Genomic DNA, 27,706 nt, shown 5'->3' with positions numbered 1-27,706 from the left:
GTAGATTGTTTCAAAATGCAGTGGTTGCCTCTAATTTAAATAGCCCAACCTATAATAGAGAAAATAAACAATTATGTTAATAATAATAAATAATAAATAAATAAATAATTGTTACAAATTATGTTTTTACAATAATTTTATGTTTACATTTTGTAAATTTACTCTCATTTACCATACTCTGTCACGACTTTTATTTTTTAAATTTATTTTAGTAAGTTGTTTTAATTTTTAAGGCCAAATCTGTAATCTGTTTTTGTTAATAAACTATACTTTAAAATGTAATTTAATGAACCCTTTCATTTTTGTGGCTTTAGTCACTGTTGGGATACTATTTTAAAGCTGGCAACATCAACAGCTTATATCGAAATATATATCGTTATCGTTCAATATGGGAAAAAATTATCGAGAATACATTTTTGCCATATCGCCCAGCCCTATCATATACACACAACAAGTGCGCTTAGTCCATAACTTAAAGTGGCCCTGAGCAGACAGATCTGTGAATGGGTAGTTTGACGTCATACACCGATTGCTCTGCACAGTGCCGCTTTAAGTCAAACACACCTTCTGTTTGCGGTGTTCAGTGAGTTCAATCACAAAATATACGTCTTCAATCCAGCCGATCAGGCTGTGAACGTATCCCTATGCCTTTAGTTTAATTTTTTTTTTAGGTTTGCTGTCAAAAACGCCAGTATGAACGCTAAGCGGACCAGGATCAAAGTATCATTTTCAAAAACATTTTCAATATCAAAAAAAATGAACTACAAGTGTGAACACACCCTTAATCGCCATTTACGGATAAGATAGGAATGTATGGGAAGTGCTGTAAGCTGAATCCCACTAGTCGCAAGAAGTTAGTGACCTCTCTTATAAAGCAGTTTTTTTTTCTGTTATAAAATACGTTAAATAATACTCTAAGTGAAACCTCTCCTCCGTTGATACCCATTCAAAGAAAACACCCTCTGGTCTCCTTTTCCAAACCAGAAGCGTTAACTTTAGCCGCTATGCTTTTTTTTTTTTTTTGGCTAAAGGTTGCGGGCTTGCTTTCTAATGGCTTTGTCGATTCATCACTTCACAAGAAGTGAAAAGGGAAATTACCCAGCAGTCATTGCACGTCAACCCAGTATTTAAAGAAGTTTGAATAAAATAAAGACCCTGAAACAGAGTTTAATTAGTCCCAGGTGTTGTTTGCATGTGGTTATTTGTGGGTATAAAGTGTGTAAAGCGGAACAGTTACAATGCACCATACATCATGATTATAGATAAATAAGAGAAATTAACCGTTACACGAGAAATCACGTTTATTTTCATATTAAACATCAGATGATTATCACTCAGTTAAGCGGTTTAAAATAAGACATTTATATTAATTAAATGAATAAATCATTCATATATAAATACACCTACATGCATTCTAAACGAACATTAATTGAACATATGGTACATTATGCAATCATAGCCAAACTCCTCTACTCTGCACAGCTCAAGTGTCATCTACGTTTGATGACTTTATAGGGTGTTTTGAATGAATGCATTTTGTCAGGTGAAGTAAACTTCAATAGATATCCTGTGCTCAGGGTGTAGGGAGCAGTGAACACTGCATATGAACCCTAACAATTGAAACACAGCCTAAGTTGTTGCTATGATGTTCTGGGTGGATGCCAGGGGCTTGATACAAAGTTGATAAAGCTTTTTGAGCGTTCTTGCTCACTGGCCCAAGTCAATAAAGCCCACACCCAAGTCTCTTTGATATTTTGTAAGTCTGATTACTTACAAGCCATACAATTTGAGTTATAATTAATATTCAGGGAGCATACAGCATGTAGCAGGTGTGACACAAATGTGTGGTCAAATCAACCAGTGAAGCAATGACAAATTTTAACTTTGATTATCAGTATTTTCACTTTGCCCGCTGCAGGAAACCATCTGTCCTCATTTCCTGCACAGACAGGGCTTGATGATCTGAATGAGCAGATTTGGTTAGACGCTGCTGTTTGCATGCAGCAAAAGTTCAAAACAGCCCAATCCATTCTTGCCTTGATCTGATTGGTTGTAATTAATTCAAACACCCCGTACAATACTGTGCCATCTGTACGTTTTAATTGACGTTAATCAAATAACGGCTGTGAAATGCAACGCCAAAGGAGTAGACGCCTGGAGCTCAAAGCGAGGTTTATTATGCATCCATGCCTGCAGGTGTGCATGGAAGTATCACACACACATTTACACCTCCAGTAAAGTATTAGTTGGTTAAGTGGAGAGCGTGCCTCCGTCAGCATGTTTGAATTTAATTCTACAGCTTCAGTCGGTCCCAGATCTACTGGTGCTTTTAACACTTTTAATTCTCCAGCTTACTCCCTCATTACATTTACATTTCTTTGACTAAGCACTGGTAATTTATACATGTCCCTCCGAGCGCTCCGTCTCCCCTTCATCATCGTGCACTTTTAAATACTTTCTTTTCCATTTGAAATTGCCAGTTTGCATCATTCTATCATCATATCGTTTTCACCCACATTACTACTCGTGTCTGTTTCTCTCTATGGGTATCCTAATTAAGAGCTCACAGTTTGGCCTTGTTACGACTTCGCACTTGATTCCCTTTAGGCTGTGCGGTCCACCGAGACAAATCTACTGCAGCACATGTTCATTTAGAAGGGGAAGCCCTTGTGTGTGTGAGAACAACCGACAGATGGGGATTTGTACACTTGAGAATGCACTCCAGAGAAACACCATTATACCCAGGATAGAATGTCAAATGATTTCTATTGAAACAGGAAGCTGGGGAAGGACCTCTATTTCTGAGTCATCATGTTTTTTGGTTTGTTTCCCCAGAACACTTCAGAGCAAAGTAAGCGTAACAGGCAAATATCTATGAGTACTGAATTCTGTTTTTTTTTTTAATGTTTGTGACCTTTAACTAATAGGAAGAATGTGGTTTATAACATTACCTTACATAAAGGTAAATACATACCTTAAAAAAAAAACCCACAAATTTTACTTTTTACTTCACTAAAATTACATTAACATGATTTAATGTAGTGGAAACAAATTCTTAATTAATGACCACAATATCTATATTTTTTCTCTAACATGTCATATGCAGTGATCACTATATTTCTAAACTGGTAGACGATGAAACAGCAAGAGGAAAAAAATCTATTTACTGTATCATTGATCAAATAAATGCAGCCTTGGTGAACAAAACAATTATTTTAATCAATCATCCAGCAATGACTGTATGATTTTGAGATCCATCTTTTCACACTGAGGACAACTGAGATATGCAACTATTACAGAAGGTTCAAACTCTCACTAATGCTCCAGAAGGAAACACAATGCATCAAGGATCAGGGTACATTTAACAAATTTTGCCTTGTGGGAAACGTATCTTCCGTAGCTACTGAAGGGCAGAACTAAATGAAAAATAAAAAAGGTTTAGGCAAATAAGAAAAAATGTACACGTCTTCATTCTGTTCAAAAGTTTACACCCCTTGCTCTTAATGCATTGCTTTTCCTTCTGGAGCATCAGTGAGTGTTAGAATCTTCTGTAATAGTTTCATATGAGTCTCTCAGTTGTCCTCAGTGTGAAAAGATGGATCTCAAAATCATACAGTCATTGTTGGAATAGGTTAAAATACACAAAAATGCTGAAAGAAAAAAACAAATGAAGGATTCTTCTTAAAAACAGTGGGCCATTTAACTGTTCAGGACAAACAAGGGACTTAAAAAAAATTATCAATTCAATTATTATTTCTCTTGTGGACCATATGTAAACGTGTTTTATGTGAAATATCTTAATCAGGTCAGTACTAAAAAAATAACATGTATTTTGTATGATTCCTCTCCTTTTGATAAAATAATTAACATTTTGCAGATTCTGCAAGAAAGACAGACAGACAGACCGACAGACAGACAGATACCAAATAAAATAAATCTCCTTATATAAACAAAGGCTTTGCCTGTGCTTTTTCCATTTAAAGTCAAGCACTTAATTTTAATCATGATTCAAAAAAAGAGCATTAGCAGTTGTTTTATTAAAATCAGGTTTTGAAGCAAAAAAATTAAGCAAAAACTGAATGGTCTGACTTTAGCTTTGTGAAATTATGCTACATAAAACATAAAACATTCGCATGAAACAAAACAGCAGACTCTGACAGCAGGTGGCGCTTATGGAACAGCATTGCAGCCCTTATAATCACTACTTTAATAAAGCAGTAAGCCCCAAGAAGCCCCAAACAATATAGGGCAAATTCCAAACAGCTTTTTTGCACCCTTCAAGGGCACTTTGGGAAGGGGACATCATTTGTAGGGATGTTCAACAAAAGTTAGCATCTTAATCCCTTCACGAAGGGCCCTTCCACAAGTCCGTTGGAGAAGAGATCATTCCATGGTCACTTCACAGAAGTGATTTCCATTTGTGAACATGTGATCTTCACTGAGGAGCTCTTGCGATGCATTTTAAAGCAAAGCTGGGGTTGATTTCGACTTCACATACAAACGTACGTAGAACATGCTGATTAAATTTATCTTTATTTTAATGTAATACAAAATATTTTTCAGCAGTGAAGACGGCAGTTTAAGCATGTTTAGTTTGAAAAAAAAAGTTTAATAGTAAATAAGATAAAATTTTAAATAAAATAACAATAATGAGAAGAAATATTTATTTACAACAACTGATAGAGTGCTGAATGCTGCATCCACATGCAAAGGGCTCTGCCCTTCGAAAGAAGTAGGGCATAGGGATGCTCAGTTCCATTTGGAATTCGCTTATAATATGCATTATAGACGGTTTCAACAGCAACAACGTAAACAAACATTACTGCACGTGCACACATTTGAGGCCCAAACTTAACTTCTGGTAGACTTCTGGAAAGAATCAAAAACAACAGCAAAGTCCCTCAACAAAACGCAAGAGAGCTGCGATCACAAACGCAGCTTTATGAGGCATTTTACAGGTTAAAATAAATGTAGATTACATTGAAAAGGTTCTGAACACAGTCAGTTTCCTTCAGAGACACAGTGATATAAACCCACTCCACGTTTGGATTTCGAAATGTGCAGCACTCGTGTTTATTCAACTAAGTCAAAGCCTGTTGGAAAATCTATTTGTTGCGGTCAGTTTTCATATTGCGGCCGGACGCAAATAAATAAATGTATGGGAAACACATCCCAAAGCACAACAACCTGAGCTTAACTTCGGTCTACTTATCACTTTAACTTTAACTGTGTTTGTAGTCGTTCATATAAACCATACCCCCAAGTGTATCATTCACTATCTCAAACGACTTGAATCTTCACATATTTTTTATCAATGTTCAACCGGCTCAGGGTGCATAGTTACATCCCTAACAGTGTATAAGCATACAGCAATGTACTCATATTTTCATCAAAAACAAGTGTTGTTGTATAGTTACAGAAAAACTTGATCCAACAAGTTTGTGTTTGTTGTAACAAAAATGTCTTTCACTTCTTCTGTTCTTCAACCACTACACTTTTTGATCTCCTTTGATTGATAATTCAGTGGCGAGCAAAAAGTTTGAAGATGCCAGACTGTTTATTCTTTCATCGCAGAAAAAAGTTGGAGCCTACACATTCTGACCGTCTGACCTGTCAAGACAAGCTTATCCATCCATGAGAAGTAATCTCATAAAAATAAACAAGCTTTCACGTCACGTCACATTTTTAAATGTTTGCAGAAAATGGCACAACCACTATGAAAAGTACTCTGGAAAATTATATTTAAAGAGCATGAGGTGCTTTACAACCGTCTCTTCAATATGACCCAGCAGTCACACTCTCAAGCGAAGTGTTATTTAACACAGCCAATTACGTCTTTTTCACTTCCCCATTGCCGTTTTGTGCTTCCTCTGTCCTTACCATGTGACTTTAAATCTAATTCTGGAAAAAGTCATTTTAGACAGCCATAAAATGGCACGTACACACACAAACACACTCAGCAACATTTGTGTCTATGCATTTTCATGCTCATAGAGCAACATGTGACTGCATTGTCTTTGCCGAGATCAGACAGCCCGCGAGTCGTGATTTTGGATTAGTCACTGTGAAACCGTTTTGAGGGGATATAATTCAAGGCGAAGGTTCTGACACACTTACCTAGTAGAGCGTATACACGTACACCCACACTCGCACAAAAACAAATAAACAGCAAGTTGAGATGAGAAAGCGGGCACTGGGTGCTAATCTGCGATTAGCGAGGGTCATGGTTTTGAAGTTAATACCCTGGTTTTCAAAGGATTTTTCTAGCTCATGCATGCCAGAGTCTCCAGAGAGTATCCTAAACAGCCTCTACTCTACAGCCAGACAAACATCACAAGCACCTGGCATCACCACAGGCATCCTGTTTGCTCTAAATTAAACCTGAGAATAGTCATTTAAACATACACCGTTGCATTTAGTGTTCACTAAAGTGTCTTGCACCAAAATATTTAAAATTAGTCTTTTGTTAACCCTTACAGTTTTTTACGATTGCTTACACTAAAATTAAAAAAAGAACACAATTAGTGAAACCTAACACTCAAGGACCAAAATCTAAGCCCACCCCTTTCTGTTTTGCAAGACACTTCAGTCTTCAGTTTCACTTGATCCTTCAGAAACTATCATTATATGCTGTTCAAGAAACATTTATTATTATTATAAATATTTAAAACAGTTGAGTACATTTTTTCAGGATTCTTTGATGAATTGAAAGACATAAAGATCAGCATTTATCTGAAACAAAAAGCTTTTGTAACATTATGCACTATACCATTCGCTTTTTTACACCATTTTTTTCCAGGAATAAATGAATACTTTTATTTAGCAAAGATGTTTTAAATTGATCAAAAGTGATGATGAAGACATGTATAATGTTACAAAAGATTTCTACTTCAGAAAAATGCTGTTCTTCAGAACTTTCTATTCATCAAAGAAACCTGAATAAATTCTACTCAGCAGTTTTCAACACAATAATACAATTAATAATAATAATAATAATAATAAATGTTTTTGAGCAGCAATTCAGAATATTAGAATGATTCCTGAAGGATCATATGATTAAAAAAAATCTACTTTAAAATCACAGGAATAAATTGAATTTTAAAATATATTCAAATATAAGTTAAGATGAGAAAAGAGACTGTTCGGGTATTTATTTTCTTTCCTGCTGTGCAACACTATATTCACAACCACAAAAGCTTATAGTAAAACAAAAAAAAAGAAAGAAACAGTTTGGTTTCAATATTTATTTGTTTACTGTGAATTTTTCAACATCTCCCTGCCAATTACTTTCAGTCTTGTACAGAAAAATGTACTTAGGAGGCCATGATAGAAGAGCTTTAGGTTTTGAATAACTGTGTATGATATATCCATTAACATTCAGGTGTTTGCAATAAAAGACAAATCTTTGCTTTTGAGATGTGTTTGTGATATTCTGAATGCAGTGCTTCATTTTGAAAGAGATGTGAGGCATTTAGCATTTTGTGTGTGCAGTTTGTGTGCAAGCAGTAGAAAAAAAACTGTAATCAGTTTCTGGTTAAGAAAAAAGATAATTGAAAACTCATTTGACAAAGACATATTTAATTTATAGAAACATGTATCATTAATGAAAACATCTGTGGCATTGAAACTTTTGCTTCTTAATAGCATGGCAGAGAATGAGAAATGTAGGAAAACTGATGAGGAAAGTGACCAGAGCACAGGCAGAAAAAAGGAGGCCAACCACTTTAATAATTGAACTCTTCATTAACCAAGCAATTATATTTTTCTTTCAGGCCAATTTGGAAGTGATCTGACATTATTGGCACTGAAACAGCGGTTCTCTTACCGGGTGGGAGTCTGTGGAGTTGGGATCGGCTCCAGGAATTGTCAGATGGAGACTCTGGAGATAATATGTGGTCTGCATCTGCAAGCGAAGACAACAGCACACGTAAACATGCAGCCTGCACTCACATCTCATTCAGCGATTCTGACCAGCCAACTATGATCCATTTACCACTTGTAGAGACAGTGGTGCGGAATATTGCTATTGATTAAAACTTGAAATAGGGCAGAGGAAGAAAATAGCAAGTGGCGATATTTCAGCCAGTAAAAGCAGTTTGGCGCTTCAGAGGGACATTCTGCAATCTCTATTCATGCATGAAAGTCATTAGCCATTTTTTATAAAAGTTAGAGACGTTGTCCTTTACTCGAACCTTAATTTAAGGCCCCGAGGACTAACAATGTCGAATAACCTTTCTAACAGTTGGCAAGCGTCTCAGCAGACAATACATATGGGATGACAGGGCCTCAAAAGATGACCTTTCGCCATAATTGCAGGAAGAGAATCTTGTTTTCACGTGAGATGGACTCCGAAACAATGATCCTTATCCCGACAGTCCCACAGCAATTTAGCATTGCTACAAAAGAGTCATTCACCAGGAAATTACTCAATGCATCCTTAGAGGGAAGAATTTTAGTTTACGTAACCACTGGTCTGATCTTCAGAAATCACTGTCTGGAAAACGACTGGGACAAATTGGGACAGCGTCGATTTTATGAGCCATATCCCGCAACCCAGCGTTGAAATCATTGGTCCTGATAATTAGTCTTAAAGGGATAGTTTACTCATATATGAAAATTCTGTCATCAATTACTCACCCTCACGTCGTTCCAAACCCGTAAGACTTTCATTCATCTTGAAAACACAATTTAAGATATTTTTGATGTATTCCAAGAGCTTTCTAACCTTGCACCACAATTTCACATTTAAAGTCTTTAAAGGTAGTAAGGACATCATTAAAATAGTTCATGTGACATCAGTGGTTCAACCTTAATTTTATGAAGCTACGAAAATACTTTTTGTGTGCAAAGAAGACAAAAGTAATGTCTTTGTTTGACAATTTCTTCTCTTCCGTGTCAGCCTTCGATGCATGTTTACAAGAGTACTATCTGGGCCTTGAATGTGGTAGTTGCGTAGCTGTCTACGCAGAACCAAAAAGCTCTCGGATTTCATCTAAAATATCTTAATTTGTGTGCTGAAGATGTACAAAGGTATTATAGCTTTGGAACAACCTAAGGGAGAGTAATTAATTACAGAATTTTTATTTTTGGGTGAACTATCCATTTAATTTCTATGAATAAACAAAAGTTTTAATGCTTTTTTTAATGCTTTTTTAAGTCTCTTCTGCTCACCATGCTGATGTCCAGCTCATCATGTCACCATGCTGATGTTTAAAGATGACTAGCAATGAAAATGGTTTGTTAGTTTTCCCAAAGTAGAGTACAGTAGGTTTGTTTTTATGAGCTGTTTTAAATTACTTGCTGAAAGTAAGTCATTTTCATGTAAGTTTCACTTACTACTCGATGTTCTAAGGAGAAAACAACAAATGTGTTTTTATTTATTTATTTATTTTTGCTTACTGCCTACTGTTGTATTAATAGGTCAACGTACATCATATGCTGCTGGTTTCTCATGATACACTACCAGTCAAAAGTCAAAAGATTTCAATGTTTTTTTAAAGAAGTCTCTTCTGTTCTTCTGCTCTTCAGCCTGCATTGATTTGATCCAAAGTACAGTGAAAGTAGTCAAATTTGGAAATATGTTTACTATTTAAAATAACTGTTTTCTGTTTGAATGCATTTTAAAATGCAATTTATTTCTGTGATCAAAGCTAAATTTTCAGCATCATTACTCCAGTCTTCAGTGTCACGTGATCCTTTTAGAAATCATTATAATATGCTGATTTGCTGATCAAGACATTTATTATTATTATTATTATTATTATTATTATTATTATTATTATCAATATTTAAAACAGTCGAGTACATTTTTTCAGGATTCTTTGATGAATAGAAAGATCCAAAGATCAGCATTTATCTGAAATAAAAAAAAGCTTTAGTAACATTATACACTATACCACTCAAAAGCTTGGAGTCATTATACATTTTATTTTTATTATATTTTAGGGGGTTATAGAAATTTATTTAGCAAACATGCTTTAAATTGATCAAAAGTGATAATAAAGTCAAGAATTTCTATTTCAGATAAATGTTCTTCTGAACTTTTTAAGCATCAAAAAAACTGAAAAATTCTACTCAGCTGTTTTCAACATAACATTTATTCATGTTTTTTGAGCAGCAAATGAAAATATTATAATGATTTCTGAAGGATCACGTGACTGTAATCAAAATCACAGGAATAACGTATATTTTAAAATATATTCAAATAGAAAACACTAATTTAAATAGTAAAAATATTTCATAATTGTACTTTGGATTAAATCAATGCAGGCTGAAGAGCAGAAGAGACATCTTTAAAAAAAAACTTAAAAATCTTACTGTTTAAAAACTTTTGACTGGTAGTGTATCATGAGAAGCCAGCAGCATATGATGTTCTTTGACCTAATAATACAACAGTAAGCAGTAAGAAATAATAAATAAATAAATAAATAAAAACACATTTGTTGTTTTCTCCTTAGAACATTAAGCAGTAAGTTAAAAACAGTCCCAATATGCATAATTGTGCAAAAGGCAGAACATGAAAATGACTTACTTTCGGCAAGTAATTTAAAAAAGCTCATAAAAAAAACCCTACTGTATACAACTTTGAAAAACAAACAAACCATTTTCATTGCTAGTGATCTTTAAACCTCAGCAGGAGATTCTTGCCGTTTTTTGGCATTACATTTTAACACGAGTTAAAGGGTTATTTCACCCAAAAATGAAAATTCTGTCATTAATTACTCAACCTCATTCACTCAACCTTCGTTCATCTTCGGACCACAAATTAAGATATTTTTTGATGAAATCCAAGAGCTTTCTGACACTGCATAGGCAGCAACGCAACTACCATGTCCAAGGCCCAGAAAGGCAGTAATGATGTTGTTAAAATAGTCCATGTGACATCTCTGTTCAACTGAATTTTATGAAGCTACAAGAATACTTTTTGTGCAAAAAGAAAACAAAAACAACAACTTTATTGAACAATTTCTTCCCTTAGTGTCAGTCTCACTCTCAGATTTCATGAAAAATATCTTAATTTGTGTTCCAAACATGAACAAGGGTCTTGCAGGTTTGGAACAACATAAGGGCGAGTAATTAATTACAGAATTTTCATTTCTGGGCGCATTAGTTAAAACATTTATTTGAACACTTTAATGTCTGTTAGATCAGACAAGCATACTTCTGTGAGGGAAGTAAGAAAAGAAAAACGGCTGGAAATTTCACTAAGGTGGTTGTAAAATGCAGAAATGAAAGCGAAAGACCTTGAAAATATTTAAAGATGGAAATATTGACAAACTGTATTTAAACATCTTCAAAACACTTTACGAGTGGTGTGACACACAACCTCTGTTTTCCTGTGGTAAGGTGACATAAATTCCGCGGTTACGGGCCCCACGCTGGCTGTTGAGGGAACGTTGCTTTAGTAGTAGAGATGTCCCAGTCTTTATTGCTTGTCCTTTCTGCATTACCTTGAGCAAGGCACATATAAAGTTCCTCAAGGAAGCACCTGTCTGCTCAAGGGCTTTAAACTCACACGTCCCATAAAGGCTCCAAATGGCACAAACCCTTAATATGTCAGAGACCAAATCTCTGCTTATAAACATCCATCACTTGTATTTGACACGCCAACGACACCGTTCATCACCACCATGCCTGTCCTTCTGCATGAGACACCTTGAGACTTCAACCTAATAAAATACCTATGCAATTTCCTATTCATCCTCTGTCACAACTACAGTAAATTAAGGTTGAAAATACATTGCCGGTACATTTCCCTATTTTTTAGGGACCTATAACTGACACAACAGATTTGACAGATGTAGGACTTGAGACACCTACTCATAAAAGCCTTACCTGGAAATAGACAGTCCAGTACGGAATGAGAGCCAGGAAAACAGGAAGGATTTTAACCAGTGCTTTCACTTCCTCCACCTTCTCTTCTGAAAATCGCCCACCGTATGTCACCTTAGCACCATCCAGCAGAGATGGCTTTGGCCTTGAGGGGAACACAAGAATTTCAACAAGCATTCATTAAAACACCACTGAAATATCTGTGTACATCTGTGATTGAGAAAGAAGGTTAAAAAAAAAACAAAGAAAGAAAAGAGCAAGGATTTGGCCAACTTAAAAATAATAACGTCACGTTTTTTCTTCATGAAGCGCCTGTTCTTTGATTTAGAGAGAGGCCACGGCACTTGACAGCAACTTATGCCGCAGAGACACGATAAATAGCACCGCCACATATGAGACAGACAAGAGAGGTGGATCAAAGAGGAAGATGAGGGATAACATTTCAGACTAATAGAGTCATCTGAATCTGGAGTGGAGGTTCCCACGGAAGAACTGCATAAATTTACAATCTAACACACTAAAACCATTTTACACAGTAGAGACTGTGTAAAGATTAATAGGCACATTTATTCTTAAGTTCAGGAATAAATATTTATAATCTTCACATTTTTTATAATTCCTGAAAATGCAACAACTGAATAATCCATCTCAGTTCATGTAGATAAAGCCTCATTTGCAACTATTGTTCATTCTTTATACTCTTTTGCTTGCTGCACTTATATTAAAACACATTTTTACATAATTAGGAAGTGAAAAAGAAAACCAATACTCAAACTGGGCCTCATTTATCAATCTAACATAGAAACAACCACAGATCTGAGCACATTAACTTACGAGGGTTCACATTTGATTCATAAAACATTCCTATTTGCCAATCCCATTGTACCAATGATTGTACGTTTATAAATGTGGCGGCTGAAAAACAATCGTCATTTGTAACCCGGCAAAAAAGAGGAAGTAATCTCATGAAAGTGAAATTGATTTTACTCCAAAAACACCCGTTAACCTTGTAATTGCAAAGAATTTCATTAATTGTATATGTATATTAAGTAAATATAAAAAAAAAAAAAAAATTATAAACATTATAAACAATATGTAACCCTGGACCACAAAACCAGCCTTGAAGGATTAGTTCACTTCCAGAACAAAAATTTACAAATAATGTACTCACCCGCTTTTCATCCAAGATGTTCATGTCTTTTTTTCCTCAGTCGTAAAGAAATTAAGTTTAAACTTCCAAAATGCAGTTTAAATGCAGCTTTAAAGGGCTCTAAATGATCCCAGTCTTATCTAGCGAAATGATCAGTTATTTTCTAAACAAAAGACAATTTAAAGGGGGTGAAGTGAGGCCAAGTATGGTGACCCATACAAGTAATTTGTGCTCTGCATTTAACCCATCCAAGTGCACACACACAGTAGTGAACACACACCCGGAGCAGTGGGCAGCCATTGCTGCGGCGCCCGGGGAGCAGTTGGGGGTTCGGTGCCTTGCTCAAGGGACTCACCTCAGTCGTGGTATTGAGGGTGGAGAGAGTGCTGCACATTCACTCCCCCACCTACAATCACTGCCGGACCTGAGACTCAAACCTGCAACCTTTGGGTTACAAGTCCGACTCTCTAACCATTAGGCCACGGCTGCCCCCGTGGGGTATGGTGAGTAAATTATTTTTGTTCTGAACTTTTTTCTTTAAAACTGCTTATTTCTCTGGATTTAAACATTCTTTGAAACATTTGGGATAAAGTACACAAGTAAGCAAAATATTAAAATTTATATACTTTTTAACCTCAAGTGGTCATCTTGTCTGCGATGCGCATGTGTAGTCTGTGTGATCCTGGTCAATACAGTTAAGCTATGTTCAAAAACTTCCATCTCGTTTTTTTCCCAACTTCAAAATCGTCCTACATCACTGCAGAAGTACCAACCAAGTGTTTCCAAAGTGACGAAGATCGAATGTCCTTTACCAAAAAACAGCGTTGTAGAGCGATTTTGAAGTTCAAACTTACATATCTACTATATGGAGAGAAATCCTGAAAGTTTCTTTAAGACTGAAGAAAGAAAGACATGAACATTTTGAATGACAAGGGAGTGAGTACATTATCTGTTTTCATTCTTGTTTTGCTCTGAAAACTGTTTAAAGGATTTGTTGTGGAGCGCAACTAAACAGGTTATATATGTGACCCTGGACCACAAAACCAATCATAAGGGTCCATTTAAAATCTGAAAGCTGAATAAATAAGCTTTCCATTGATGTCTGGTTTGTTAGAATAGGACAATACATTTCAAACATACAACTATTTGAGCCCCTGAGTTTGAACTTCCAAAATCACTTTGCTAGGTAAGACCCTTCTTTCTCGGCTGGGGTCGTGTAGAGCCCTTTGAAGCTGCATTTAAACTGCATTTTGGAAGTTCAAACTCACAGGCACCATAGAAGTTCACTATATGGAGAGAAATCCTGAAATGTTTTCCTCAAAAAACTATTTGCTTTAAAACTGAATAAAGAAAGACATGAACATCCTGGATGAAAAGTGAGTAAATTATTTTTCTTTAAAACTGCTTATTTCTCTGGATTTAAACATTCTTTGAAACATTTGGGATAATGTAAGTACACAAGTAAGCAAAATATATAACACTGTTCTAGTGGTTTTTGGATATTTTAATAAAAAACCTTACATATTCTGCCTTCAGAAAGTAAAGGGAATCACAGCTAAATTTATGTGGACTTTCTTATTCAGTAAAGTAAATGTTGCCCTCACCTGAGCAGACTTGGTTCTTTTGGCCCGCGTCCACACAAGGCAGAGCCCAGGATCCGGAACATGTCACTGAAGGCACTACCGTCTGCAGTTTTGCTTATAAAAACCGTTTTGCCCAGAGCAAAGATGATGAGGGACACACTGAGGCAGACGGCAGGGATGATGTAGCCAATAAAGAAGCTAACGTTCTGCTGAATGTAGGCTACTCCACCCAACGAGAAGATAGCTCCAAGGTTAATGCACCAGTAGAACCAGTTAAAGAACCGCCGTGTTGCCTCCGGACCTCGATCCTTCACCTGTAAGGACATGCATCACAAATACACATAAGTGAGCTTTATGATCATTCATTCATTTTTATTTACTTGTTTTATTAGTTTTAAGTGCATAGGAAGAACTAAATGAAAATTCTCCTTAGTTAAATAATCAAATCAATCAATAGCCGGTCATATAACTAGTTCAGTATCAAAGCAAAACAATTTCCAGCTGGAAGATGATATCTTTTTGACTTGCATGCGGTTACAAAAAGTACCATGAATAAGCACATCATCATTCAATACCCACATTCTTCATTTAATTCAAGTGCTGATTTGCTATTTACTAAATGCATTTATAAACTTGTGTGAAGTTTCTGCTTCTTGTGTGAAGTGCATGCACATGCTTTTCTAAAGAGGTGTCTGCTCTCAAAAAGCTAAAAAACATGCAGCTGTAGTCGTACAATCAGAGATATAGACCCAGCTTTCGGAAAAGTGTCAATATATTGTAACTTGTAACTCAAACACTTCCTCAATGTTTAAATGAGATCTATGCCCCACAATGATATCCAGATGGTACATCCTGAAGTTCATTTCTTTATTGAATCTGAAAAACACATGACACTCATATGACGAGGCAGAAAGTCAACAGACATCAACACTGGCCTAATCCAAGTCATCAACATTTAAAGACTTGTATTGCAAAACAAGCCTTGAGTTTTTATTTTCCTCCAAAAGCTTGTCAAATAATCCATGGGAAAAAAAAAATCTATCAAGCAGATAGATAAACCAACAATGACAGATGTCAGTTTTACTTCCTAAGTTGTTAGTTTCATTTTGCGTGTTAACAGCAGCATTGTGCAGAAGAGTCTTGCTCATCATCAAATTGGGGTTTCTAATTAGTCATTTAGCAAATGATTTCCTTATAGTTCACTTAAAACAGGGACAATCCCTGCTGTACTGGACTACTGTGGTTTCATGTCACTGAGAGGTCATGTAATTGAGTGAAAGTGTTAAATGAGTGCTTGTCAATTTGTCCTTGGTGTGAATCAGTCTGCATTACATCACTGAATATCTTCAGCATTTCATTCTCCTCAACAATATATATCATTAAGTTTGCAGATATCAGCATAGTTCTAACCAAATCTGAAAAACAGATTTTGGTAGTGACCCTAAATGCCACTTCATCAAAAAGCATAATATTTTCGATCTTGTGACACAAGTCACTTTTCAGCCCACATGGCTAAATCACACTCAGAGTACCTCAGAAATGTGTGGTATGTGCCTCCTCATTTAATAAGTGAAGTGAAAGTGCCCAGAGGTGTGTACGAATTTAAGGAAGCCTCACAAAACGGCTGTTGCCAAGGGAACCACAACAGCACTTTCTGAAATGCAAAAACTAATTACTAGGTCTGCCCTCAACTAAAGATTTTTCTGGTCAACTAGTAGTCATTCATTTTAAGCATTAGTTGACTATTAGCACAATTGCTTGTTTATTAATAAACCATATAAATCACAATAATAAGCCTTTAATTGCCTACATAGTTTGCCACAGTGCAGCGGCAGATATAATAATTATAAACCTGGCATGGAAAAACAGCAAGGAGACTGCATTAACATTTTAATAATTTATTGATAAACTAGTTTTGCCTTTTTTTCGACCTAAGAGATAAAGTTGGCGACACTGACTCATCATCTCTGTAGTAGTGATGCGACTGTTTTATACAGATAACATAATTTGAGAGTTTTTCTATTTGAATTGGTTCATTTAAAAGAAGATATTTTACCATCTATAGATATATTTTTTCATGTCTGTAAGGCAAGTATACACAGAGTTTCGAAGTTTTGCACTCAAGTTCACATAGACCGAGACGGCAGTTTCATTATTTTTGCTTTTTGCATACTGTTTGCTTTCATTATTTTACAAAAGTGCAATGTTTCGTTGTTATTCTGAGTGCACACAAATAAATTCAGAGTCTTGAAGGATGTATTACTTTTATCTGTATTTTAAAAGAGCAAGTGACCGTACCGGCGCCTTCGTCTGTCATGCAGTAAGCATGCTACTATTCAGCTTCCACACTCCGCACAGACACTTCAATAGCACACTTTTTTCTAGGTTAACATTAGATTGAGCAGCCATGTAATTTTGCTACTGCTTACTGTATAACCACATAGACCAGCCGTTAATGATCTGTCAGTCATGGACTGCATGACTTTGCCACTTCCTGTGGATTTATTTTTTCTGCGACTAAGCAACTAATACAATTTTGATTGTTCAAGCCTCTTCTCGTTGGCTAATGGTTATTCGACTATTAGAGGGCAGCCCTACTAATTACCCATACTTATGTAATAGCACTTAAGCACTAATATGCAAGACTATATATATATATATATATATATACACACACACACACACATATATATGTGACCCTGGACCACAAAATCAGTCTTAAGTCGCTGGGGTATATTTGTAGCAATAGCCAAAAACACATTGTATGGGTCAAAATTATTGATTTTTCATCATTGATTTCTCAATCATTAGGAGATTAAGTAAAGATCATGTTCCATGAAGATTTTTTTGTAAAATTCCTACTGTAAACCTATCAAAATGTAATTTTTGATTAGTAATATGCATTAAGAACTTAATTTGGAGAACTTTAAAGGTGATTTTCTCAGTATTTTGATTTTTTTGCACCCTCAGATTTCAGATTTTCAAATAGATGTATCTCGGCCAAATATTGTCCTATCCTAACAAACAATACATCAATAGAAAGCTTATTTATTGAGCTTTCATGATGTATATATATATATATATATATCAGTTTTGTAAAATTTAACCTTATGACTGGTTTTGTGGTCCAGGGTCACATATATATAAAATATTTTAGATTTTTACATTAACAATGGAATCAATATTCTATTTATTAAAGCCAAGTATGAATCTCATCAAGTTAGTGTTTAAGCATTTTACATTCATACCAAAATAATCACTGAAGGCAGTAACTTTTAAACAATATTTTTTATTTGTGAACTTATGTAACTTATGTAGGTTCTTTAATAGTTAACTTTTAACTAATTTTGAATTGTTCGGATCATCGGTCATCAAAGCTCAGTAAATATTGGTCACAGACAGAGATTTACTTTAAATTTTACCAAAGTGATTATTAACTAAAAACTCCACAGATCATGTTTTAATGCCATTTTAATTCTGATTTTGATTTAGGTGTTTGAGTTGTTTACTACCTTTTTTAAATTAGCCTTCCTATTAATATCATTATATTGTTTATTCAGACTGATGTGTGACCGTGCAAACACAAAAGGCGGGATTTACCGCATGAACCAATCACAGCCGAACATAACCAGTCATATCACGAAATTACCTCCTCTCATGTGACTTTGCCCCAGTCATTACCCCCCTAAAACCTCATGGGACACTTTAGGGGGTCTGCTGAAACTCAATGGGCTCAGGGGAGGCAAAAGAGATGTGGACTCCAGCTAATTTTACCTGCTGGTTTCACTGTTGGACAATTTTACTTTAGAAAAATTAGTGGTTTGTGTTATATTTTCTAATACTGGTGTTGTTTTATTTTTGTACAACAAATTTTTTTCTCACCCAATATTTTGAGGAAACACTGCCTTCCTTGCCTCTTTAGAAATAAAGACCCTGATTTTCAAGAAAAACCTCACATTATTGCACTTGTCGATTTAAAGCTCCTTTTATGACTGTCAGATGAGTTGTGTCAGTGGGTTAAGAATACATCCATAAGATCCCAACAACTGACCCACATTCTAAGTATACTCAAGCACATACAGAATGCTTGCACTTTTAGACATGACAATGTTAAGTCAAATTAAACTTAACAGTTACTCTTAGTCACTCGTTTCATTTAAAACCTGTGTGACTATTTTCTGTGTAACACAAAAGGTTAATTTTGTATTACAAGTGAATGAGGAATAGGATTGTGAAGTGAATCTGAAATTGATCACAAAATGGTCCATTTTGGTTATGAAACCTATCTCTCATTGTTGCATTCATGAGAGACGCTTATGCCATTCACAGTAACCGTTTGAATGTTTACAAATCTAGTGGATCCATTCTACATTTCAACTTATTGACATTATCTCACAACAGTTTATAGCCAACTTAGAAGAAAGATCATAAATACATTTTGCTGCACAAAGCTATAATATGCAATCAGAATGACTTAGATGTTGTATGTTGACTTTTACAATAAGTTTGCTTCCTTTTTGGAATATGACGAACTGTATGATAACTTTTATGACACTTGTGAATCCTTTTTGAAGTTTAAAATGACCAGCCCCTCATGTAAATGGACAGAGCAAACAGTACATTACTCCAAACTTCCCTTTTGTGTTTCTAAAACAAAAAAGTGAGGGAAACAATACCAGATTCCTACAAATCAAAGAAAAACAAGTCACAAACTCTCTAAACTTCAAAAGCAGTGCCTTATTGTACAGACAGGACCAGCCAGGGCTTACCTAAAGCATCCGAAAGAACAAACACCAGCAAGCATGTCAAAGGTCTTAATAGCACTTAGAGTTTCATAAAAGCCAGACATAGTAGAAAATATTGCTCGGAGAATCAATACAAGGTTGTGCCCTCTGAGATTTGAACCTACTCGAAGTTTAGACAATTCTACAGTTGTAGTGAATTGGTACCTCAGGGGTTTCAATCTTTTAGATGTCATGGATGGACCTCCCTCCCAAACATACCTATAAATTTAAAAATCTGCTATATATTTTAATGCATAAGAATGATGAAGATGCATAAAATATTATTTTGAAAATATATTTTTTAAGTTTATTTGTTTATTTATTCAATGTTTTTTCGAAGTATTTTGTATTTACATCCGTTTTTAAAATGGATTTTAATTTATTTATGTTATTCAAATTATGTATGAGAAGCTGATTAGTTGAACTTTTACAATTATGTTCTTTAATTAATTTTTATTTTTTTTCGCAACTTTTCAACATAGGGCTGGGCGATTTGGCCTAAAATCAAAATCTCGATTAATTGAACATTTTAACCCGATTACGATTAATGAACGATTATTTTATTCATTAATAAAATTATATTTAAATAATATTTATTTTTTTGCCCTCATAGCTCACTGACAAGTTTTGTACAGTAAATATGCTCACATATTACAAGTGAGAGATTTTTGAATGAAGGGTGCACACACTTTCTACTGTCTATGATTATTGAACATTAGTGTTGAACAACTGAAATTAAAGCACACATTGCTTAAAACGAAAAGTCAAATTTTTCTTAAATTAGTGAAAGTAAACAACTTGCAATTAAATTATTTATAAAATAATAATAAATATTAAAAGTAGAAAATAAGCAGTATCTCTTCTAAATAAAATTACTCTTGTATATTCTGTAAATACTTTTTACTGTATAAATACTGCTTAAGCTCTCCATCGTCATGTCGGCGGAATAACGTAGCGTAATGGAGCTGGGTTACGTGACTCCACACGCAGTAGTGTTTTTAAAGGGAAAGTAATTGAAATAATTGACCTGGAAAGATTTGATCGATTATAGGTTCTGAATGTCGATTTCGATTACTTTTCGATTAATCGCCCAGCCCTATTTCAACAGACACTCTCTTTCTAGAACTTCCCCGGACCCCTTTTGAAAACCCCTGCATTACCTGATCTGCCCCAAATGGAGTGATATTTGATTTCACAGCTCCTACACCAACAGCCACCAGCACCAGACCACTGTAGATCGCAGGCCCACAGTAAGATGGACGATTAAGGCAGGTCACATTGGCAGGCACAGTCCCGTTTTCATTAAAACACTCTGCCGGCTGCACTGGGAAGGCCATCTCTTCTCCACACAGAGAGTTCCTGGTGTTGTCATTGGCCACAAAGGGGAAAAGCAGCATCCCGATCAAGTACAGAACTAAACTCAAGGCTATGGTTGTAAACTTGCCAAGGTAGGCATCCGCCAGCCAGCCACCAAAAGGCGATATCAAATAAGTGACTCCCATGAAGATCAAGGGGGCCTGGCTGGCTGAGGTGCCCTCCCAATAGAAGGGGCTGCTGTTGAGGAAGAGCACCAGATTTGAGGTGATGCCATAGAAGGCCATCCTCTCTAGTGACTCTGCCAGCAGTATGGCAGCACATGCCAGTCTCCTGCCATTGAACACTGACTCTGATCTGGTTGAAGCTGCAGAGGTGTCCAAAAGAGGAGTGCTCTCGTTTACATCCCTGCCGGCCATGGCCTGATATGCTGTTTCTCAAGAGGTGGTCAGCTGACCAAAATCCAAACCTAGGACAACAACAAAAAAATTGCCATTATTTCAAAAGCACGTAATGCCAAAAAACTACACATGACGCAATAATGGAAATTCAGAAATTAAATCACGCCCAAATAGTCTAAATAACACACTGGCTCATGTATTTATTAAACTTACTGATTTTATTTGTATATCTCAACCAGCGAAACAACAATATGAAAGGCCGCTGAAATGCTGTCAGCAACTTCTATAAACAGGCTAATAACGTATAAGCATAAACATGAGTCAACATACCGTTCTTGTACACTTAGCACTGCTCCACATTTAGCTGTTCAGCCCGCGACGTGTTTAGCAATATCCTCGAGATACATGTTTTTAAAAACACTAGCTTAAAAATTGCTAAAAGTCTGACGGTATAAAGTTTAGCTGTCTCCACTGAGGGTAAACAGCAAGTCACAATACTACCGCGTGACACCCGGTTCACTCAAAGCGTCAAAGGGACACGCCCACAACGCATTCAACAGATCTCTGTATCATCTGAATGAGTTTATCGTGTGCGGGTGAGGAGCTTCAGGTTAATCGTTTTGTATAGAAATCGTAGAATTAAGCGTCAATCAACTGGCAAGAAAGCTAAAGACCACTGCTGATTGGGTAAAGGAGAAATATAGGATTTATTCTATTGGCTAGTCTTGAAGCCAATCAATTCTGCACATCAACTTCCTGGGTGATGCCTTGTCTATATATATTTTAAATACGGCTAGTTTATGATTATTCCATTGACCTATAATAAAAATATATAGATATATGGGTTATTCACACCCTTTGCGATCTGTTTTAATAATTTGTGCATATCACTGAAGGAAAATTTTTATTTTATTTCTGGCATTAAGCTTATCAGTCTGCCTATAAGGCTATCCCTGGAGGTTTTATACATATTTGCACATTGTATAGCCTATATATTGTATACATTATATATCCTTAGGTCATTGTTGGGCATTGCCAACATTTATTATGAATCATTAGGAATCTAATTTAAAGAACACCCTGTTGCCTGAGGCTATAAATTACAGGTAATAATGTTGTATTACAGGTACTAATGCTAAACATCGTGAATGGCCCGAGGAGGCGTGAATTAACAGCAATTTTCATTTTTTAGGGTGACTAGACTACCTTTATATTAGATTCATAATGAATTTATTTATTTATTAACTATAATAAATATTTTGTTTATATTCACACATTTGTGATTTGTAGATTTTTGTTAAAACATTATATATATATATATATATATATATATATATATATATATATATATATATATATATAACGTAATCCATTACATTGACATTTTAGGTAATCAGAGTACTTTCTGATTAATTTTATTAAAATTACTTTTGACATAACTTGACATTGATTTTAATAGGATAATATTGTACCATATTTACATAAAAATATGAAAAGTACAAGAAAATATATTCTATTTGTTGTTATTAACAACATGAAATGCATTAAACATTATAATAAGTCAAGGTGTTTGTGAAGGAACTGCAGGGGGTTTATGAGTTTAATGAAAAACTAATATTAGTTTTGCATTAAACTCATAAACCCCCTGCAGTTTAAATTAAAATGAATTAAATCATTAAAAATGTGAAATTAAAATAATTTTAAAATCAATCAAAATAATAAAAACTTACAAAAAAATAAATATTTCATTTGTTTACCTGCATGTCATGTGACCATAACCAACGTCAGAGAAACAATGAACAGACAAATGTGATAATTATCAAAATATTTATTTTAAAATCTCAGGGGTAAGACGAAAGGCTTCCAAAGACATAGAAATACATGGTTAAATAACCTACAAAGTGAATTAAATGATTTTCGTAAATCCAGTGGTTACAGTAAATGCTGTGTTGCCACATGAATAATGACTGATTTTTGTGTGAATGTCCACAAAACTTAAAGACTTTCTGAATGTATATAAGCGGTAGGCTATTTTAGAAAGTAACATTTAAAAGATGAAAAGAGGAATTGGGGAGAATCAATAAATTCTGAATTATTTATTGCTATTGTGTAAATATGTATTTAATGTGTGTGTGTGTGTGTGTGTGTGTGTGTGTGTGTGTGTGTGTGTGTGTGTGTGTGTGTGTGTGTGTGTGTGTGTGTGTGTGTGTACCTGGTATTCATCACGTTGTGGGGACCAAATGTCCCCACAAGGATAGGAATACCAGTAAATTTTGACCTTGTGGGGACATTTCTCAGGTCCCCATGAGGAAACAGGCTTATATATCATGCACAATGAGTTTTTTTGAGGAAGTAAAAGTGTGCACAATCTCCTGTGAGGGCTAGGTTTAGGTGTAGGGTAGGTGTAGGGCGATAGAAAATACGGTTTGTACAGTATAAAAACCATTACGCCTATGGAATGTCCCCATAAAACATGTAAACCCAACATGTGTGTGTGTGTGTGTGTGTGTGTGTGTGTGTGTATATATATATATATATATATAGTGCATACATGCTGTATGATTTTTATCTCAGAAAAAAAAAATATTCCAACATCACAGTGTCATCAACATTAATTATTCTCATTAATTATTAACCTAAACCTTTGAACTCATAAATGAATTTGATCAAAAGTAGTGAAAAAAGTGTTTAAGTGTCAGTAATTTGGACTGACAGATCACACGGATCTGCTGGAGCTGCTTGGCTTCATATAACTGACAGATCAAGAGGTGAATAAAACTTTCACAACTTTAGCCTTCTTTCCTTATTCAGGGCCATTAAAATGTATGAAATTCATGAACTCAATTTCAAACGGTCTGTACTATAAGGAAGTGCCAGTGGCAATTTGCTGTGGCATGATAACACTATATGAAAGTCAGCACATCGCTCATTCACAGCTCCTCTCTCTGATGAGAACTAACTACAAGACCTGAGTTATGTGTTTGTTGTTACTTAATACTAAGCAAACCATAATAAATACTGTACCAGTGACAAAGAATATATATGCATCAGTCAGTTTTTTTAAGAAGTCTCTTCTGGTCACCAAGTCTGCATTTATTTGATCAAAAATTTTTTAAAATGTAATTTATTCCTGTGATCAAAGCTACATTTTAGCATCATTACTCTTCAGTGTCACATATTCCTTCAGAAATCATTCTAATATGTTGATTTGCCGTTTAAGAAACTTTTTTTATTAGTATTATTATCAATATTTAAAACAGCTGAGTGCATTTTTTAAGGATTCTTTGATGAATAGACGAATGGGGAGAAATTATGCTTTTAAGGATGCTTTAAATTGATGATAAAGACATTTATTATGCCACAAAAGATTTCTATTCATCAAAGAAACCTGAAAAAAATTATATTGTTGTTTCCAGCATCATCATAATAATAAATGTTTTTTGAGCAGCAAATCAGAACATTATAATGATTTCTGAAGGATCATGTGACTAGAGTGAAAATTCAGATTTGAAATTACACAAATAAATCACATTTTAAAATATTTTCAGATTTTAATATTCAAATAAAACAGTTGTTTTAAATAGTAAAAACATTTCAAAATGTGACTGCTTTAATGCTAAAAAGCATTAAAAATCTTATTGTCCAAAAAGTTTTGACTGGTAAATTTACTGATTACAAATGTCATCTGTTAGATTACACATTTTAGTTACAGTAGTTTATTGTGACTTCTTTACAACAAATAAATTTTTAAGGGGAAAAAACCTAGCAAAATAAAATGACTGAATGCTAAAAATATAAATATTTTATTTGTTTACCTGCATGCCACTGTGACCATTAACCACCAACTGTGAACATGCAAATGTGCAAATTATTGAAATTATCTTAAAAACTTAGGGATCTTAGTACGTATTTTAGGTTTAAAGGGTTTGGCAGACAAAAAAGTTTGTGAATCCCTGAATACAGCAGTGACATTACACATCTGAACTTTTCCAGGTTTTCAATATTTTCAAAAATACATAGGGGCTATATTTTTTATATATATTTAATACTTCTGTCAATATGAATAAAATCATGGATATGATGAAAATATGTTTCACAGCTATATCAGCAGTGTTTGTTAACCTGCATAATTATTCATCCCACATAGTCTTACTAAAGTGGTGCTTTTGTCCCCAAATTTGGAAGCATGGTTCATAAATTTATTGACGTTACATTTACACGGCCATTCAATATTTTGAATAGTAAATGGTATGACACACATTTTTTTACAAAAAAAAAAAATCTAAGAGAAAAAAAAAATTGACTTCTATTTTGTGAATAATATGTAATCCAAAAAGCATAACATTAACATTAATAAACATCAAAACATAATATAATCTAATTACATGTACTTAGTTTTGGAATCTGATTACATATTCCAGACTACATGTAATCAGCAGTATTGATTTTTTGTTTTTACTGCATTTTTGATCAAATATATGCAGCAAGTATCAAATGGTGATATTGTGGTAATATGATAAATAACATAATATAAAGGTAATTACCATGTCACTTTATTATTTATTTTTTATTATTATTATTATTTTATTATTAATTTGTTTTAGTATTTATGTTTATTTTGTATTTAGGGACATTACACAACATTTTAGGCTATAATTTACAGCTAATATTTCCATGTCTTCTTAAACAATCTACACAGATCGGCTACACTCTAAATTATTAATATAACATACAAATATATTTAGATATGACTGGGTGCCACATTTGATCTTTTTAATGTTTCGCACACTATAGTTCCGTGTTTCCGGAGGGTCTTCATTTCAAACGGACTAGTGCTAAAATAAACTGCACGCTTGTGTGTCCGGGAGGCTGGTGCTCTGATGTGACAGCATGAGATCATGAGATTAACAGAGTCAGGTCAAGAGAGTAGCACATTGTCCGTCTGCTGGCAGGCGAGCTCTCATTGTTTATTAGCGTCAGCATTTTATCGTCACATGCTGAAATGCGCGTGCTCTTCCTAGCCCCAAACAGTCCCAAAACAGGGAACTGTACCACTGCCGAAAGAATAAGGTAACCTTGCTTTTGATTAGCGAAACCAGGAAGTACCACAGATCTTGACTCTCAAGTCAACAAAAGAGCTTATCCTAGTAGTATTAACCCTCTAAGGTGATCAGTTTTCAAATGAAGCGATATAGTATCTTAAATCAACCTCATTGTGTCACGTATTGCAATGCATAACGCACATACATTCTTCTGTCGGCGCTGTTGTGCAAATAAGAACCATGTTTTAGACATGTACCATGGAAATATCATGGTATTCTTGGAAATACCATGACATATTAAAGTACCATGGTCTTACATAACTGTACTATGATACAAGTGGTAGAAGTTGTTCTAGAACATAGCAAAGGCAATTTATTAGAGATGCTGATTTATACTGTATGTATGTGTGTGTGTGTGTGTGTGTGTGTGTGTGTGTGTGTGTGTGTGTGTGTGTTTGGGTTGCAGGAATCATATCGTGGCTGCAGGACATACTTGTGTACTGTGTGATACAAGAGGGTTCAGCTCTGCCTCTGATGTATCGTCCCTGATGACGCAAGAGCCGCGGTTCGAAGCTGCGCTGGCAATTCATCTTTTCAAAGGAGGCAGGCTTCTTTTAGGTGACACATCCCACGGCCTCTCAAAAAAACATGCATATGTTGGCTTCACCTTATTAGTGAGAGCATCTCATAGATGCAATTGAATTTATGTGGAAGTGTTGCACCACAGAGCCTAACCTGCACACAGACATACTATACACACATCCATCTTGTCTCGTTAGTGTTACTGTCCAGTGTCCACTATAGAGCCTTATTACACAATTTAAACTTTACTGTTTATTCATAAAGTGGAAGTAGCTACTTGCACAGTAAACAATACGTTTTATAGTAGTATTTTGTTTAGGGATGCAAATTATATGTGACCCTGGACCACAACGCCAGTCATTTTTGTGAAGCTGAATAAGCTTTGCATAGATGTATGGTTTGTTAGGATAGGACAATATTTGGTCAACATACAACTATTTGAAAATATGGAATGAATAGCTGTATGTTTACTATGTCGGCAATTAGGACAGACAACAGATGCAAGAAATATGTGCACGTAATGTGTATACTGTGAATGTCTGTTTCTGAATGCAATGGAAAAATAAAGAATAAAAAAATATATATATATGGAATGAGAGGGTGCAAAAAAAATCCAAATATTGGGAAAATCACCTTTAAAGTTGTTCAAATGAATGTCTTAGCAATACTTATTACTTATCAAAAATTAAGTTTTGATTGATTTACGGTAGGAAATTTACTAAATATCTCCATGGCACATGATCTTACTTAATATCCGAATGATTTTTGGCATAAAAGAATTAAAAGAGATACAATTTGTTACTTTGACCCATACAATGTATTTTTGGCTAATGCTACAAATATACTTGTGCTACTTAAGATTGCTTTTGTGGTCCAGGGTCACATATTGATACCATATAAGTTATCAGCCATTATTAGTGGTATTTTGTTTTTTGGTACTGACTAATATTGGATTTTGCTCATTTCTGCCTACATACAAAGAGTGATGTATACTAATAATTTTGGGGTTATCAATATC

At 34.9% G+C, this 27,706-nt stretch overlaps 2 protein-coding genes across 2 annotated transcripts in view; one reads left to right on the top strand and one right to left on the bottom strand.

Moving 5' to 3' along the window:
• Positions 1 to 21,559, bottom strand: part of slc15a4 (solute carrier family 15 member 4) — an 87,148-nt gene extending 65,589 nt beyond the window's left edge. The window contains exons 1-5 of the mRNA XM_073818947.1: positions 21,395 to 21,559; positions 20,510 to 21,132; positions 14,587 to 14,879; positions 11,836 to 11,977; positions 7,826 to 7,903 (exon numbers count right to left, since the gene is read on the bottom strand). Of these exons, the coding sequence (XP_073675048.1) occupies positions 7,826 to 7,903; positions 11,836 to 11,977; positions 14,587 to 14,879; positions 20,510 to 21,082 (1,086 nt within the window). The 5' untranslated portion in view covers positions 21,083 to 21,132; positions 21,395 to 21,559. The remainder of the gene's footprint in view (positions 1 to 7,825; positions 7,904 to 11,835; positions 11,978 to 14,586; positions 14,880 to 20,509; positions 21,133 to 21,394) is intronic.
• Positions 21,560 to 25,931: 4,372 nt separating this feature from the next.
• Positions 25,932 to 27,706, top strand: part of glt1d1 (glycosyltransferase 1 domain containing 1) — a 50,445-nt gene continuing 48,670 nt past the window's right edge. The window contains exons 1-2 of the mRNA XM_073819793.1: positions 25,932 to 26,134; positions 26,573 to 26,724. Of these exons, the coding sequence (XP_073675894.1) occupies positions 26,067 to 26,134; positions 26,573 to 26,724 (220 nt within the window). The 5' untranslated portion in view covers positions 25,932 to 26,066. The remainder of the gene's footprint in view (positions 26,135 to 26,572; positions 26,725 to 27,706) is intronic.

Source organism: Garra rufa, chromosome 15 (assembly GCF_049309525.1).
Source record: "Garra rufa chromosome 15, GarRuf1.0, whole genome shotgun sequence".
In the NCBI taxonomy this organism is placed as follows: domain Eukaryota; kingdom Metazoa; phylum Chordata; class Actinopteri; order Cypriniformes; family Cyprinidae; genus Garra; species Garra rufa.
Note: the sequence above shows the minus strand (reverse complement) of the source record. Positions and strands in the feature narration are given on the sequence as shown.